This window comes from Cucurbita maxima, unplaced genomic scaffold (genome assembly GCF_002738345.1).
Source record: "Cucurbita maxima cultivar Rimu unplaced genomic scaffold, Cmax_1.0 Cma_Scf00055, whole genome shotgun sequence".
NCBI lineage: Eukaryota > Viridiplantae > Streptophyta > Magnoliopsida > Cucurbitales > Cucurbitaceae > Cucurbita > Cucurbita maxima.
This window is the reverse complement of record NW_019272071.1, coordinates 301,195-317,778: the sequence shown is the minus strand read 5'-3', so window position 1 is coordinate 317,778 and position 16,584 is coordinate 301,195. Positions and strand designations below refer to the sequence as shown.

The 16,584-nt window shown below is 38.0% G+C and overlaps 1 protein-coding gene and 1 long non-coding RNA gene across 3 annotated transcripts in view; both read left to right on the top strand.

Annotated features, from left to right (window-relative positions):
* The window catches only part of LOC111471701, a 20,306-nt gene extending 4,491 nt beyond the window's left edge, over positions 1-15,815 (top strand). The window contains exons 2-3 of the long non-coding RNA XR_002715236.1: positions 10,578-10,585; positions 15,723-15,815. This is a non-coding gene — a long non-coding RNA (uncharacterized LOC111471701). The remainder of the gene's footprint in view (positions 1-10,577; positions 10,586-15,722) is intronic.
* Positions 1,158-5,494, top strand: LOC111471700. 2 transcript variants are annotated; one of them, XM_023117431.1, is made up of 10 exons: positions 1,158-1,346; positions 1,503-1,577; positions 1,896-2,006; positions 2,106-2,222; positions 2,986-3,330; positions 3,410-3,675; positions 3,757-3,856; positions 3,969-4,028; positions 4,856-4,939; positions 5,041-5,494. In XM_023117431.1, the coding sequence occupies exons 1-9, from the start codon at positions 1,329-1,331 to the stop codon at positions 4,925-4,927; spliced, it is 1,164 nt and encodes a 387-aa protein (XP_022973199.1). In that variant the 5' UTR covers positions 1,158-1,328; the 3' UTR covers positions 4,928-4,939; positions 5,041-5,494. The 2 variants fall into 2 exon arrangements, with proteins under 2 accessions (XP_022973199.1, XP_022973200.1); XM_023117432.1 differs by lacking the exons at positions 3,969-4,028; positions 4,856-4,939; positions 5,041-5,494 and having other exon boundaries at positions 3,744-3,840.
* Positions 15,816-16,584: the final 769 nt, after the last annotated feature.

The window sequence follows — 16,584 nt, the reverse complement described above, 5'->3', positions numbered from 1 at the left end:
TTTTTTTTTTTTTTTTTTTTTTTTTTTTTTTTTTTTTTTTTTTTTTTTTTTTTTTTTTTTTACAAACTCTTCAATTCCATTTTTAATTTTATAATATTCATTTATCTTTTTATTTTCTTTTCTTATATACACAACATCATTTATTTTCAATTAATCAATTCAATGTTCTAAAAGTTTCATAATTATTATTTTTATATAATTTTCATTTATTCTTTTTAGTTTATTTTTTCATCTATACAATAATATTTAAATTAAAAATTAAGAATTAAAAATAGTAGCATGAGAACCACTGATATTAGCATTTTTAATAAAATAGTTGATGGTATCCATTAATTTTTAATTTATAATATCTTTTTTTTATGCGCAACTACTTTTTAATTTTATTGTGAATGTTAGACGAACACGACTCTCCGCAATGGTATGATATTGTCCACTTTGAGCATAAGCTCTCATGGCTTTGCTTTGGGCTTCCCAAAAGGCCTCACCCTTCGTACCATGTTAGACGAACACGACTCTCCACAATGGTATGATATTGTCCACTTTGAGCATAAGCTCTCATGGCTTCCCAAGCGGCGGATCAAAGCCATGAGAGCTTATGCTCAAAGTGGACAATATCATACCATTGTGGAGAGTCGTGTTCGTCTAACATGGTATCAGAGCCATGCCCTAAACTTAGCCGTGTCAATAGATTGGCAAATCCTTAAATGTCGAACAAAGAACTCCAAAAGGAGTCAAGCTCCTCGAAGGTACGAAGGCAGTCAAAAATGACTAAGACTCTAAAGGAGTCGAGCCTCGATTAAGGGGAGGCGTGCTTTGTTCGAGGGGAGGTGTTGGATGATGAAAGTCCCACATCGGCTAATTTAGGGAATGGTCATGGGTTTATAATCTAAAAATACACTCTTCATTGATCTGAGGCCTTTTGGGAAGCCCAAAGCAAAGCCATGAGAGCTTATGTTCAAAGTGGACAATATCATACCATTGTGGAGAGTCGTATCAGAGTCAGAGATATATCAGGTATCACAAAAGTTGGACCGTGGATTAGAGTGTCTCACATGGATTTGAGAAAGGAACTAGCAAGGAGGAGGTGGACCTCTAATCCTATAAAACTGTTTTGAATCGGCCTTGCTTTTCTCCTTTGTTTGTTTCATACGCAACAATTGGAAAGAGCTGTAAGAAATCAGTGAGTGAGTGAGTGGTTCATGCGAGCGAGAGAAGAAATCAGAGCACGCGACTGTTACTGAATACTCTCCTTCTTTCTCTCTCTCTTTCCTTCCCAATTTCTGTCTCTTCCCGTGAAAGAAGAAGAACCGGAAGAACAATAAGCTCCAATGGCCAATCGAGTTCTGGTTTTTTCTTGTTTCTTTTCTTCTTTGAATTTCCGTTTTCGTTTTGTTTCTTCTTTCACTCTGTTTCAGATTCTTAACTGTAATTCTCTGTTTCTGTTCTTCGTTCGACTTTCTTGCTCTCCCTCTCTTTGATTCTTACTGTGTTTTCTTTGACAGAGTGTGAGAAAAATGAATGCCAGACTTCGACCCGACATTCAATTCCAGATACAGAAACCGTCAATTCATGATCAAGTAAGGCGTTCGACTTTTTAATTAGTTTCTGTTTTCTTGAAATCTTACGAGGATGAGAGGAGTTCACATCAGTTAATTAATTAAGGGGTTGATCCTGAGTTTATAAGTAAAAAATACATCTCCATTGATACGAAGCCTTTTAAAGAAGCAAAAAACAAAGTCACGGGAGCTTAGGCTCAAAATGGACAATATCATGTTATTATGGGAGCGTCTTAGCAAATGAAACCAACAAAATGGTGTTAGTTGCTTCGATTTTCACTGGTAAATTTGATATTGATTACTTGTCTCATGAAATGAACAATGAATTTCTTCTAATAGCAGGAGAATAAGAAATCAGGAAGGAGCAAAGAGATGGGAGATGAAAATGGTGGAATTATGATCCATAGACGAAGATTAAACAGAGAAAAGAAAATGGCATTGCTACAAGATGTATTCGATTCCTTCATTTTCTCTTTTTTTTTTTTTTTTATCAAATGTTATTTTTATGTTCTACGGCGCTTAGTTCTGGTTGTATCTTTGAATTTACAGGTTGATAAGCTGAAGAAGAAGCTGAGGCATGAGGAGAATGTTCACAGAGCTTTGAAGAGAGCTTTCAGTAGACCTTTAGGAGCCTTGCCTCGTCTTCCTCCTTATCTCCCTCCATCTGTAAGTCTCTATCTCTTTAACCTTACAAATCAGAATCATTATCTTTCTCAATCAGTAAGAGATGCGGGCAAAAGTAAGTTATAGACGTTGAGGATTGTTGGGAGGGAGTTCCATATTAGACTAATTAAGGAGAAGATCATGAGTTTATAAGTAAGGAATATATCTCCATTGATATGAGGCCGTTTAGAGCTTATGCTCAAAGTGTCCAGAGGGTCGTGGTTTCTAACATGGTATTAGAGCCATGCGCTTAACTTAGTCATGTCAATATAATATTCAAGTGTCGAACAAAAAATTTGTGAGTTTTAAAAATGTACTCAAAAGTGACTCAAGTGTCGAACAAAAGGGTGTACTTTGTTCGAGGGCTCCAGAGAAGGAATTGGGCCTCAATTAAAAGGAGAGGTTGTTCAAGGGCTCCATAGACTTAGGGGAGACTCTATAAAATATTTGTTAAGGAGTGGATGATTGAGGATTGTTGGGAGATCATGGGTTTATAAGGAATATGTCTCCATTGGTATGAGACCTTTCGAGGAAACCAAAAGTCAAAGCCATGAGAGCTTATGCTTAAAGTTGACAATATCATATCATTGTGGATAGTCGTGCTCACTTCTTGCGCTATGCTCATAGTCCACTCGTTTGATTCTGGGGAGGCTTCACCCTTCCTGATCTTGCTCTGAGATAGTACTGAAACCATCTTCATTAAGCACTTTATTCTGTTGAATTTTATGTATGTCCAATGGGTCATGTTGCATCCTTGTCCTTGCAGACACTTGAGCTTCTAGCTGAAGTAGCTGTTCTTGAAGAGGAAGTTGTCTGGCTTACAGAAAGAGTTGTGAATTTTCAACAAAATCTTTATGAAGAAGCTGCCTATGTTTCCTCACAGCGGAATGTCAAAAATTTTGTCAATAGCTCTGATCAAACAAGGAATGCCAAGCAAACCTCTTGGAAATCAAATTCACCTTCAAAGGAAAACCAGTTTGCTTCTTGTTATGTGAAAGATAAACCTTCCCCAGAAAAGAAATCCACAAAAATTATCAGCCCATCCAAAAAGACAAAGATGCCAACTGAACATGAACTTGCAGAGAAGAGCTTAGAAATTTTGAATTTGCAGGTTTAATTGAATTATGATCTTGCAATTCATGTCTTTCTGTAATTATTTGTCATATTGATCTTATTTCCTACTTGTCCAGCTTGGGTCCAGATTAATGGATCATGAAAGAGCACAAGAGAGTTCTTGTGGTGCATCAGATAATGTAGAATCTAAGACATCAGCTAACGAAATTTCTGAGGATATTGTGAAGTGTTTGTGTTCCATTTTTGTTCAAGAGGGCACTCCGAGAGACAAATGTATCAAAGGAAATGATATTGTTTCCAGTCGATGTCTCTTTACGGTCAAAGCGAACCCGATTTATCACAATGAAACGGTTAACACAGTTCCCCTAATTCACAGGCTAAAGTATGCTGATTTTCTTTGTAAGTTGGGGATTAAGCATATTATTTTCCTTTGAATTTATTCTTGTTTAGTAATGATGTTTAGATACCTACTTGGAAAGCTTGCCTCTGTGAACTTAGAGGGTCTTAACCAGCAGCAGAAGCTTGCCTTTTGGATTAACACCTATAATTCTTGCATAATGAATGTGAGTTTCTTGAGTTTCTCGAGTTTTTGACGAATGGTTTACGATGACCTGAAATATAATTGAATCAAATTTGAATGGCTTCTGGAAAAGTCACTGAATTGAACATTTTCAGGCACTTTTGGAGCATGGAATACCAGAGACTCCAGAAAGGGTTGTAGCTCTAATGCAAAAGGTAGAAGGATTCATACCATTCATCATGTTCTTTTGAAATTTCTTTTCGCTTCTTGCCCAAATGTCGCACCAGATCGGAAATGGTTTGGATGTTTGGGAAAGTTTCTATTGGGAGGGAGTCCCACGTTGGCTAATTAAGGAGATGATCATGAATTTATAAGTAAGGAATATATCTCCATTGGTACGAGGACTTTTGGGGAAACCAAAAGCAAAACTATGAGAGATTAGACTCAAAGTGGACAATATCATACCATTGTGGAAAGTCGTGGTTCCTAACATGGTATTAGAATCATGCCTTAACTTAGCCATGTCAATAGCATCCTCAAATGTCGAACAAAGAAGTTGAGAGCCTTGAAGGTGTAGTCAAAAGGGACTCAAGTATCGAACAGAGGGTATACTTTGTTCGAAGGCTCCAGAGAAGGGAGTCGAGCCTCGATTAAGGGGAGACTGTTAGATGGCTCCATAGACTTTAGGAAATGCTTTATAGTGTACTTTGTTCGATGGGAGGATTGTTGAGGATGGTTGGGAGGGAGTCCCACATTGGCTAATTTAGGGAATGATCCTGGGTTTATAAGTAAGGAATACATCTCTATTGGTATGAGACCTAAGGTCCAAAGCAAAGCCACGAGAGCTTATGCTCAAAGTGGACATTATCATACCATTGTGGAGAGTCGTGATTCCTAACAATTTCTCCAAGCCAGAACCTACGATATATACTTCAATATATGAAAGGCCTCGATGTCTCTCAAAGTTTGCAAGTGCAAGCATTTGAACATTGATTGGGAACTTAATACTTTTGCTTTGTTTCTTTTTCCATGATTGCATCAGGCCGAAATAGTCATTGGGGGATGCATACTCAATGCAATGACAATAGAGCAATTTATCTTGCGACTATCTTAACACCTGAAGTTTGTAAGCTTACTCTCTAAATTAAACTTCACTCTGATTATAAGCAATGATTGAGCTCATTCTGGTATCATTAAACGTTACTCTTTTCCCTTTTGGTGCATCAGATGCGGTCAAAGGCTGTCGTCAAAAGTTACGAAGCTGGTCGTCTCATCCGGTAAGTTCGCAATTTAATGGTACATTCGAATAACCAGCTCCAAAGACGACTATTTTCCGTTCATTCAATGCATTGTATGAGTGAAAGGAAGGTTGAAAGTATACATAGGAAGTCATGTGGAGGAAGAGTTAGAAGAGTTTGTTTCAAGTCATTCCTTAAGATTTGCTTTTAAATAAGTTGGATTCATGAAGTTGAAAATGCTGTTCAGAGTGTATAGACAGATACATGTGAATGCTGGTTTGTGGACTCGATAAATCTTCTTTGAAGATTTTTTTTTCTTCTCTAGTGTCTTGCATAAACACGAGTAGAGATGTGTACTTAACTTGAGAGCTAGAGTGCTGATTCTCGACTAGGCTTGTCTTGTTCATCTTTTTTTTGTATATTGGATCAATGATCTTGTAGAGGAATGGGTTGAAATCTTGTGTGTTTTATTATATTCAAAGCCTTTTCACTTTCAAAGTCTTTAGATCTTTTAATCTTCCAAGTATCGAGTTTAGAAAAACTTGTAAGAGCTTTAGAAAGTTTTCCAAGTATCTTTTAATCTTCCCAGGATTGAAATCTTGGAATCTATTATCAAGTCTTTTTACATGGACCCACTAGGTCTGCTCGTATACGTATCCCTTAGATTTGACTTGATCGGGCACAATACATTGCATGTTGCTGGATGCCACAAAAATAGAAAAGATCGCATGATATCATGACGAATATAAATATCGAAGACAAATATCCTACTAACATAATGTAATAGGAAAATATCCTGATGCACATGATATACATATATGTATGAGGTCCCCATTATTTACATTCATAGCATAACATTAACATCACTCATGTTCTTCTTTCATCCAAAACATATTACATACATGCATTATGTATACATGCCAATCATCACATTATCCATCGAATAACTTCACATGGCAAGACATGACATGACATACATGGCATTTCATTTCATTTATAACATTGTGTAATGGATATCATATGCATACATTACATAACATCATATGTCCCGATTTCTGGCAAAGTTTGAATTTTGATTTTCCAAACCATTTCATTATACCCTTCTAAAAAGAACTTTCGTCCTCGATAGTACCTGCATTCAGAAACAGCTCGAGGTATTTCTCCCATATCTCATCCTCTCATTCCCATATGGCTTCATCTCTTTGCTGGTTTCTCAACAATACTTTGACAAAAGCAATGTCCCTGGTGCGTAGAGTTTTTACCTCACATGCCAAGATCCTCACTAGTCTTTCTTCGTAACTCAACTCTTCCGCCACTTTTAGGGATTTATAGTCTATCACGTGGATGGGATTGGTCAGATACTTACAGAGTATGGATACATAAAACACGTTATGCACCATTGAGAGGGACAGTGGTAGGGCTAATCTATATGCAACGGGTCTGGTCCGATCTTAGATCTCAAAGGGTCCTATAAAGCGTTGAATCAACTTGCCTTTGCGTCCAAACCTTAAAACACCTTTCATTGGGACCACCCTCAAGAATACCATGTCGCCCACTTCAAATTCTAGACTCCTTCTCCTAACATATGCCAAACTTTTATTTCTACTCTGAGCAGTGCACATTCCTGCTCGGATCTTTTGTACCATCTCATTGGTAACTTGGACTAATTCGCGACCCACTAACTCGAGTTCTCCTACTCCATCCTAACACAATGAAGTCCTGTACCGTTTATTATATAAAGCCTCATATGATTCCATGCCAATAGTTGCCTGGAAGTTGTTGCAGGCGAATTCCATTAAATACAATTTCGAGTCCAAGCTACCTGCAAAATCTAATACACAGGCACGTAGCGTATCTTGTATGATCTGGTTCAAACGTTTCGTCTGACCATCTGTCTATGGGTGAAATGTGGTCTGACCATTTGTCTACCTGTGGGTGAAATGCCGATGTAAAGTGTGAGCCTCGATTTGAGACAATTGACATAGGAACTCCAATGCAATCTAACAATTTCCTTCATGTATAGTTATGTCCAATTGTCCACTGTGTAGGTGGCTTTACCAAGAAGGAAATACGTTGTGATATGAAATCAACCCAAAGGAAAGTATGGAACGGATTACCTTGATGATCAAGATCAAGAGTAAAGAAAACTCGTTTTTAAACTCGTGATTCGAATCACTCCACAAGAGGTTTGATCACTACCACTTGAATGACCCTGGCATATAAGTTCTAAACACAAGAATTTGCAAAGAAGATCTTAGCTCCAAAATGTAATGTCTCTAATCAAAGAAAAGAAGGCTTTATATTGCCTTTACAACCTTAACCTAGACACATAACTCCCAAATTAAATTGGCTAGTAAATGAGAAATACCCATAACCTTTATATTAAAATGGTTAGTTAATGGTGGAATATAGTAACCTAGGTGGGTTACAATATAATAACTCCTATATTAAAAACTAGCTTAAATATGACAAACAAATATTTAAATTATAATTAAATAGTGCAATGAATGAAATGTGCTTATTAGTCATCTTGGACTAGTTTCATAAATTCAGGTGTGTTCATTAAATACAACTTAAAGTGCATTTAATGCATCTCTTTCTTCAAGCTCAACTTTGCACAACATATAAATGAGTTCTTCAACATCTTCTAGAATTTCCTTTGATGAGCTCACCGTAGCTTGAATATAAGTGTTCAAGGTTTGTTGTAGCTTCTTGGCTCTCGTCCTTGTAATTGGACCTTGAGGTATGAAAATTCCTTGGTCGTGGTTCATATCATGTTGACTTTGTCAATCTGTTCACAATTACCCACATGGCTATATTCTTCCATTTCCATTTCGGTACACTTAGGGGCTACAACAATCTCGCTGTTCTTTGTCTCGATGCCTTAGTTTGCTGGAATACCAAGCATTTACTTACAAATTCCGCTATATCCTTCTTCCTACTACGCCACAAAAAATGTTGTTTTTAGTCTTGATACATCTTTACCAGGGTGCATGGTGAACGGAAAATTATTTGTCTTGCCTATTATCTCATTTTTTTCAGTTATTCTACCACAGGTACACACAAACGACCTTGGTACAGCAATCTGTCATCAGACGATTTAGAGTACCCATCAACTGCTTTGTCACTAACTCATTAAGTATTTTTCTTAACCCAGGGTCTCCTAGTTGAGCATCGATGATCCTTTGTCGGAGTTCAAGTTGGACCATCAATTGGGCTAGCTATGCTCTAATTCCTTCCACTGTTGTCGTGATTAACCTCGACAAATGGGTCGTCTTTCTACTTAGGGCATCTGCAACCACATTAGTCTTCCTAGGGTGGTATTGGATGTCAATGTTGTAGTCTTTTACTAGCTCCAATCATCTTCGTTGTTTCATGTTCAGTTCCTTCTGAGTAAAGAAATACTTCAAACTTTTGTAGTTGGCGTAGATCTGAGTTTTCTCCTCATACAAGTAGTGCCACCAAATCTTTAATGTAAAGACTACCACGGCTAGTGCCAAGTCATGCATGGGATAATTCTGTTCATAATCCTTTAATTGTCGAGATGCGTATGCAATAACCTTTCTGCTCTGCATCGTCACACATCCTAGGCCCTTCTTGGAAGCATCACTGTAAATTACATAGTTTTTTGTGTCGTAGGGCATTGTTAGTACTGGTGCAGCCACCAGCCTATCTGATATGTGGAAATCATTACAAGGGGAGTAAGATTTAGATTCCCTTGTTGATCAAATATCTCAAGGCAAGAACATTGTTTGAGATTCGAATCACTCCACAAGCAAGATCGATCATGTTTAACTTGAATGATTCTTGTTGATCAAATATCTCAAGGCTAGAACACTTGATTGAGATTCGAATCACTCCACAAGCAAGATCGATCATGTCGAGCTTGAATGATTCTACATGCAACCTAAACTACATAGAATTGCAAAGAAACTTAGCCATTGGCTAAAGAAAAGCACAAATGTTTCTTTTATATATATTTTTCGCTTACAAATACAACATAAATGGCTTTATATAGTCTCAAAATGAAACTATTAAAGACATTCCAAGAGTCGTAACATTCATACTTAATGGCCATAATTATCCATTATGTACTTGTAGCCTAAAGTAAATAAAAAGTTTTAAAACACATTAATGAAATACAATAACTCTAAATTACTCTAAATTGTAATCCACCCAAAATTTATAACATGAAACTTCATTCTTCTTCAATGTGGCATGAATTGAAATATCTTTTGATAATTTCAACAATATTTTCTTCACATCTTCATTGAAGCATATTGTATGATTGATGTCTCTTGGTTTATATCAGCTTTTCTTAGCTCAACTTTGCCACCTAGAGGATGAGAAAGAGGGCATAGAGGCCGACCTCTTATTAGTGGTACAGGAAGGGGTAGAAGAGGAAGAGTTGCAGTACGCTAGGAATCAGTGAATTGACTCAATGAAATGGTGCCACCCCCAACTCGCTTCTCAAGCAACATTAGACCCCACAACTACCCTAATGGGACCGTTACCAGCGGTTATACTAATGATGGTAACCACACAATGTTGGATTTAACCCACGATTGAAATATGTTACAACAAGTAAAAGAGGCAAAGGAAAAAATTGAGGGGCGAGAGCTTTTGGAACAAAGTAATCTTAAGCACTTAGCTTTTCACTTCTCCTTTGTTGTTGTGAGAAAATCATACTTCTCATTAGTATTTATAGTGGAGAAAGCACTAAACTTGTTTCCTAAACTATCTACTCAAGTAATGAACCACTAAAAATCTTTTTAATAAGCATAAGGTTTAGTCCACAACCACAAAACTTGGTCCACAATTTTGCAACTGCTACCAATTCTCCTATAGTTACTCCATAAGTACTACTAAGTCTATTAATAATTCTCGTAAGGTTACTCCAAAGCTAGTAACTTGTTCTACTAAGACTACTAACAATTTTTCTAAAGTTACTATATAAATTAATAACTTGTTCTACTAGCTCAAGTTTATTAGCTCACAATCTCCTCCGTAAACTTAATTTTGTTCGAGAATCTTCACTCCCAGCAATTCCTGCATCTTTACAAACTTAACCCTTGCAAGGGCCTTGGTTAGAATATATGCGCGTTGCTCTCTAGTGCATACGAACTCCAAAATGATTTGCCTCTTCACAACACATTCATAGATGAAGTGGAAGCAAATGTAATTCTGTTAGCTGCGTCCGTCAATACTAGATTCTTCATGAGTGCAATTGCAGATTTGTTGTCGACGTAGAGAGTTACCGACTTTAGTTCACTTCTAGTCACTTCGCTCAACAAATTTCTCAGCCACAATGCTTGACACGACACTATAGTTGCTGCCATGAACTCGGCCTCATAGGAAGATAGTACCACAGTTCGTTGATTCAAAGATTGCCAAGAGATCAAATTTTCGTTGAGATAAAACGTCATTCCTGCGGTGCGTTTCCTATCGCCAATGTCTCTAGCTAAAACGTCACCATTTAGAAATGTTGATTTGACGTCCAAGTGATGACCTCCCACCCGTGTTGAGCTGCTAGAGTAAGAATCAACCTTATAGTGTCCAGTCTAGCCACAATGCAAAAACCTTCTCAAAATTAACTTCTTGTCATTGCACATATCCTTTCGCCACGAGTCTTCCTTTATGCTTGATGAAATTTTCTTCACTTGTCTTCTTCAACTTAAACACCCACTTCAAACCGATGGGCTTGTGTCCGGACGATAAGTTAGTTAATGCTCATGTCTTGTTTTTCTCAATGGCTTCAAGCACTTTTTGCATGGCCTCCTGCCACATCATTTTAGTTGGAGCCTCAAGGTAGGTTGTCAGATCCTCTGTCGCGACCAACACTAACTCATCGGGATCTAATTCTCTTCAAGTGTATCCGCATAAATTTCAGCAAGAGAACGAATCTTCTTTGGTCCATCCTCTAATGTGGATCCTCCTATGCTCTCGCTTGAGCTCTCTTGTTCTAGGGAGTCCATCACGCCTTGTGGTGTCACCAGTGATGACATGCGTAGACTTGTTGGTGTTGCTGTAGGGGCACTTTCTAGGTCTGTTGCGTATCCCTCTTCTTTTAGAGTAGTGAACTTTGTAACAGTTTGCTTGTTATCGCCAACACTGCACCAATCCCACTTCTTCTTTTCTATGAATACAACATCTCTACTTACACAAATTTTCTCATGTTGCGGATCATATAGCATGCGTGCCTTGGTGCCATCCTCCACGCCAAAATACGTCATCTTTTGGCTTATGATATCAAAATTTTTGATGTATAGCTTTGTCGTCTTAACCTGTGTTGTACAACAAAAGACACTTATATACTCTAAGTGAGGTGTAATACCCAAATTTTTAGATAAATAAATAAATAAATAAAATAACAACAAGATGGGGAAAAAGGGTCATTTTGCCCATACACCTACCAAGGGGTCTAGTTGTTTGGGCTCTAAGAAGAAAGAGAAAGAAAAGAAAAAAAAGAGAGAGAGAGAAAGGAGAAAGGAGAAGAAGTTAGGGTTTGGGAGAGAGGAATAGCAGAGAAGACAAACTGCTGTTGGAGATCGAATCCAAAGCAAGAAACTTCGAAGCAATACTCCTCTCGATGCTGGAAAAGGAGTTTGGGTGGTGGATCCACTCATTCCAGCAAGAAAATCTGAGAACGGACAAAGTAAGATTTCGAACTTTGTGTTTCGATTTTATCTAGATCTAAGGAATTTTATGAGCGTTAGATGTGGAGTTTTTAAGGTATGTAACTAAAATAAGATTCACACAGGTCTCTTGAAGTTTCTGGACGAAAATCGGAGTTTCAAGAAAATGTTATTTTCGGTAAGAACTCGTGTTTTTCCCTAAATTCGAACTCAAATAAAAAGACCTGTGATTACCAAAAAAATACAAGAAAAAATATATTGTAGAAATAGAATATGAGATCTACAATATTTGTGAAGAGAACTTATTGATTAGGATTACGGATTGGAAGATATAAAAATCGGAAGAAAATGGATCGAAAGCACCAAAACTCACGTTTCTAGAAAATTTGGAAAAAATGCAGGAGGAGAGAGGAGGCATCACCGCCACGCGTCGGCCGACGTAAGGAGGAGCGCGGAAGGACAGACGAGCGACACGTGGCAACCACGGGCTGGAGAAGCGCATCAGGCGCGCGCAACCGAGTTGGCCTGAGTCTGAACCGGCCGCTGGCCCGCGACTGTGCGGGAAGTCGCGCACGTAGAAAGCCACGTGTAGTACACCCTCTAGAGCGCGTCAGCGCGTGTGTAGGAGCGTGAGTGACCGTTTTCCCTCCGTTTGCTTGTTTTTTGCCCCGATTTCAACTATGATCCTATTTTTATGTGAATTAGGACCTATCAAGGAAATTCCAGAATTTTTGAAACTTTTTTTGGCAAATAATTCGAGCTTGGGAAGGCACGCGTCAACGATGTAAGTAGCCATTTGGATTCCCATGAGCAGTACTTGTAGGAACCGCTAGGAACAAGCATGCATGCTACCATCCATAAACTTAGCTAGCCGGACCTAGCATATTAGTATGGAAACTGCGAAAATGAAATGATTAAGGAAAGCTAGATATGAAATGTTTATTAAATCTATTTTGATTGAGATTCTGATAAAGTATATATGCATGAGGAGGATGGGAAACTTGTGAAATCTGCGCTCCGGGTAAAGATGGACATTATCTTCCCGTTGAGCATGTTTGTTAATATTGCATGAACTGCTGCGTGCTAACTCCTATGCATGATGATTGCTTGTGTTATCTTTCTTGATGAACAGGAAGAAATTATGAGCTTAAATTCGGGTGCTTGGGACTAGGTAGGCTAGATGAGATCCTAGATTGGGGGACCTCTAGAATACCGTGCATTTAGACCCGCGAAATGGTTACTAGTGGATCCAGAGCCTAGAATTTGAAACCTGATAGGTTTGTGAGACCTTGCACGAGAATCCTAGAGATGCATGAATCCAAGTTTAAACCACCAAGTTCCACCCTAGAAAGAATAGTAGGTCACCACGGTAGTTGTAGGTAGCTCGCTAGAGTTGAGCAGTGTGAATAGTGTCATCAGAACCTCCACTTCCCTCTCTGCTCCGATACAGTACCGTTGAGACAGAGCTCCGGTACGGAGATCGTTGAGCTTGACAGATCTGGATAGGGAAGTGTGATAGGTGCCTAGACCTAGTGGTGATAGCTAAGGGGTCTTTTGAACAGAACTCCTGGGCCGTAGAAACCTGTCCCTGAGCGGGAGACGTGGAGCCATGTAGGATGACTCAGTAGTTGACCGACACATAGGGGGTTGCACCCCGTTTAGTGTATGTATGGTCCCATGTGAGGGTCGTTAGCTAACCTTCATGGATGATGTTCAGAGAGAGTCATGTATTCAGATCCAGCCATACGATCCCCTCAGATTTACTTATGAGGTCGCGCCTCACCTAAGACACTAATCATTTCACTACATAAGATGAGCAAATCTCCTAAGATACAGAAAAGAGAGTTGTAGCGTGATTCGCACTCACTAGAACCCAGAGATAAGACTGTGTATACCTACTAAGATAAGGATGCGAAAAGAGCCTACAAGTAGGTTACTTACTGAGTATATTTTTATACTCACCCCTTTCTTCCCTTTTTTTTTTCAGGTACCAGTCGATACGAGGAGGTGTTCGAGAGCTGCACTGTCATAGAGGGGTGTCGTTCCGGAGCGTTAGTCCCTTGTCGGTCTTTTAGAGTCCTTCGTCCGTTTTCATATTTGGAGTCTTTTGTATTTCATTTTATATTTTCAATTCCTATTTGTAACATTTGACTTTCATTTTATATTTAATTTTGGTGTCCTTGATTTTCTTTTCGTTTTAAATTTTTCCGGATTTTTACCTTCTATTTTATTTTCTTTTTATTTTTATTCATTTTTCGATTTCATCTTTTTGGTCACGATTCGGTCTTTCGAAGCCTCGAAAGTTGGGTCATGACATGAGGTGTCTTACTGAACAATGCTTAATAGGGGGTGCGAGTGTCCAGCGCCTTTCTCGGTAAACAATTTAGAAGATAAACCACATGTTGTATTGCCTTGCCCCATAAAATTGTCGGGACTGCATGCTCTTGAGTAAGCTTCTTGTAGTGTTTATTATGGTGCGGTTTCTTCATTCAATCATACCGTTTTGTTATGGAGTATACGGTGCGGTGAGTTGATGCTTGATACCTTCCTCTTCGTAAAATTCTGAGAAGTTTTTGGATAAGAATTCACCATTTGATCGATGCGCAAGGTTTTCAGCTTGTGATCAGACCCATTTTCAACGAGACTTTTGAACTTCTTGAACGCAGATAATGCCTCTCCTTTTTCTTTGAGCATGTACACCCACATCAGTGCGAGCTCTTAATCTTGCGTGAGTGTGTGGCTTACCTCTTTCCCTCTCTTCTTCTTGCGGCACTCTACTGCAAGTTTTTCCCCCATAACGATGGGTGCCAAAATGTTTGTTCACTCAAAAAATTGTCTTCACTCACACTCTCTATGTTTGATCACTCAAAAAATTGTAACTCTATAAAGCCTAGTGGTGGCTCTAAAACCAATTATAATGTTTTGACACAAGAAATACTAAGCAAGAAACCTAAACAATTGGATTTTCAATTGATGATATTATTTAATACCGAACTTGGCTATTATAAGTGACCAGAGAAATAGAAACTAACCACAATTATTGCTAAGTAGTTAAAATAATTAGCTAAAAACACTCTAACTATCCCACAAGAAACAATCTTTATTTAACCATATTTGTCATAATTAAATTCTTCCTATTGTAGTAGCTTGTTGGTGTAAGTTAGTAACTTGTTCTACTAGCTCAAGTTTATTAGCTCACAATCTTCACCGTAAACTTAATTTTATTCAAGATTCTTCACTCCCAGAAATTTCCGTATCTCTACAAACTTAACCGTTGCTAGGGCCTTGGTTAGAATATCTGCACATTGCTCTCTAGTGCATTCGAACTCCAAAATGATTTGTCTCTTATCAACGCAGTCACAGATAAATTGGAAATGAGTGTCAATATGTTTGCTACCTCCGTGAAATACTGGATTCTTCATGACTGCAATTGCAGATTGTCAACGAAGAGAGTTATCGACTTTAGTTCACTTCTAGTCACTCTGCTCAACAAATTTCTCTATGACAATGCTTGGCACAGGCCATAGTTGCTGCCAAGAACTCGGCCTCACAAGAAAAGTGTGTCAAAGTTTGCTGCTTCTGAGATTGCCAAGAGATTAAATTTTCGTTGAGATAAAACGTCATTCCTGCAGTATTTTTTCTATCGTCAATGTCTCCAGTTAAATCACTATTGGTAAAACTGACTAATTCATTAGGACCTCGCCCCCTTCACGTCATCATAGTGGGCTTTTCCATGTACTAATTATTCCAACAACATATGAAAGGTCCGGACAAGTATCAATCAGGTATCTTAGACTTCTGATGACACGCCTATACTCAGTAGAATTCACCAAGTTTCCTTCAGCATCTTTCCCGAGTTGTAACTTTTCTTCCATGGGATACTTGGTCAGGTTGTACTTTTCCATTGCTTTTTGGCATGATGTAATCTTTCCTTTTGTACACTACAATACTGAGGTAGTACGTATTGGATTTGACCCACGATCAGAATTATGTCGAAACATGAACAAGAGGCAAAGGAAAACATGAGGGGAGAAAGCTTGATATGTGGAAATTAATACAAGGGGAGTAAGATTCAGATTACCTTGTTGATCAAATATCTCAACACAAGAACATTGTTTGAGATTCAAATCACTCCATAAGTAAGATCGATCATGTCTAGCTTGAATGATTCTTGTTGATCAAATATCAGGCAAGAACACTTGATTGAGATTCGAATCACTCCACAAGCAAGATTGATCATGTCGAGCTTGAATGATTCTACATGCAACCTAAACTACATAGAATTGCAAAGAAACTTAGTCATTGGCTAAAGAAAAACACAAATGTTTCTTTTACTATATTTTTCAAGTCTACTTACAAATACAACATACATGGCTTTATATAGCCTCAAAATGAAACTATTAAAGGCATTCCAAGAGTTGTAACGTTCATACTTAATGACCATAATTAACCATTATGTAATTGTAACCTAAAGCAAATAAAAAGTCTTAAAATACATTAATGAAATACAATTACTCTAAATTGTAATCCTCCCAAAATTTATAACAATGAAACTTCATTTTTCTTCAATGTGTCATGAATTGAAATATATTTTGATAATTTCAACAATATTTTCTTCACATCTTCATTCAAGTATATTGTATGATTGATGTCTCTTGGTTCATATCAGGAGGTGGGTTGGCTGGTCTCCAATAATATCTATCTTGTATAGGCGGTTATGCAACCGTTTTACCTTAATTAACAAGGTTTTATTTCTTTCAAACATTTTGAGGAATGAGCCAGCTAACTCTACTCTGCTTCCTTCTTCCATCATCTTACCAAGATTGATAATGCTACTCTAAACGTTGGTCGCCATTCTTGCTCTTGAATAAGATGGATCCTTTGCCTTGGATCAGAAT